General features: G+C 68.3%; 1 protein-coding gene across 2 annotated transcripts in view; it reads right to left on the bottom strand.

Annotated features, from left to right (window-relative positions):
- Positions 1–520, bottom strand: part of WASL (WASP like actin nucleation promoting factor) — a 64,160-nt gene extending 63,640 nt beyond the window's left edge. Inside the window, exon 1 of one of the 2 annotated variants that reach the window (XM_040644059.1) lies at positions 137–520. In XM_040644059.1, coding sequence (XP_040499993.1) covers positions 137–253 — 117 coding nt within the window. In that variant the 5' untranslated portion in view covers positions 254–520. The remainder of the gene's footprint in view (positions 1–136) is intronic. The other variant, XM_040644061.1, reaches the window with a different exon arrangement.
- Between the last annotated feature and the right edge of the window lie 6 nt (positions 521–526).

Genomic DNA, 526 nt, shown 5'->3' with positions numbered 1-526 from the left:
GCTGGTGGGGGGCCAGGCCGGCAGCCGGACCCTCCCCGCGCCGCTCCCGCCTTCTTCCCCACTCCCACTTCCCGGCCCTCAAGCCCGGGCCCGTGAGGTAACGTCGGGGATGGCGACGCGGGTCTCGGCCACTGACCACACATTTCTTGCCGAGGAAGGTGAAGAGAGACTCATTCTCCTGCGGGGTGAGCAGCAAAGACCCCACATTGGTGACCCTCCGCGGTGGCGGCGGCTGCTGCTGGCCGGAGCTCATGGTTTCGCCGGCGGGGTTGCGAGTCCAGGGCCGTCTCCGGCGAGTAGGCGAGCGCTCTTTCCCCTCTCGGTGACAGGGGTGGGAGGAGGGGAATCAGAGGCACAGCATCTCGCAGCTCCTCGGGAGCGGGGAGGAGGAGGCCACGGGAAGGAGGAGCCAACAACCGGCCGTGCAGAGAAAGGGAAGCTCCCGGCTCCCGCCCGGCTAGGGTCTGGCCGGATGGTCGTTGTCTTCGTACTCCGGCGACTGCGCTAAACTCCGAACTCCTCCTCC

Source organism: Ursus maritimus, unplaced genomic scaffold, assembly GCF_017311325.1.
Source record: "Ursus maritimus isolate PB19 unplaced genomic scaffold, ASM1731132v1 scaffold_3, whole genome shotgun sequence".
Lineage (NCBI taxonomy): Eukaryota > Metazoa > Chordata > Mammalia > Carnivora > Ursidae > Ursus > Ursus maritimus.
This window is presented reverse-complemented; position numbering and strand designations above follow the sequence as displayed.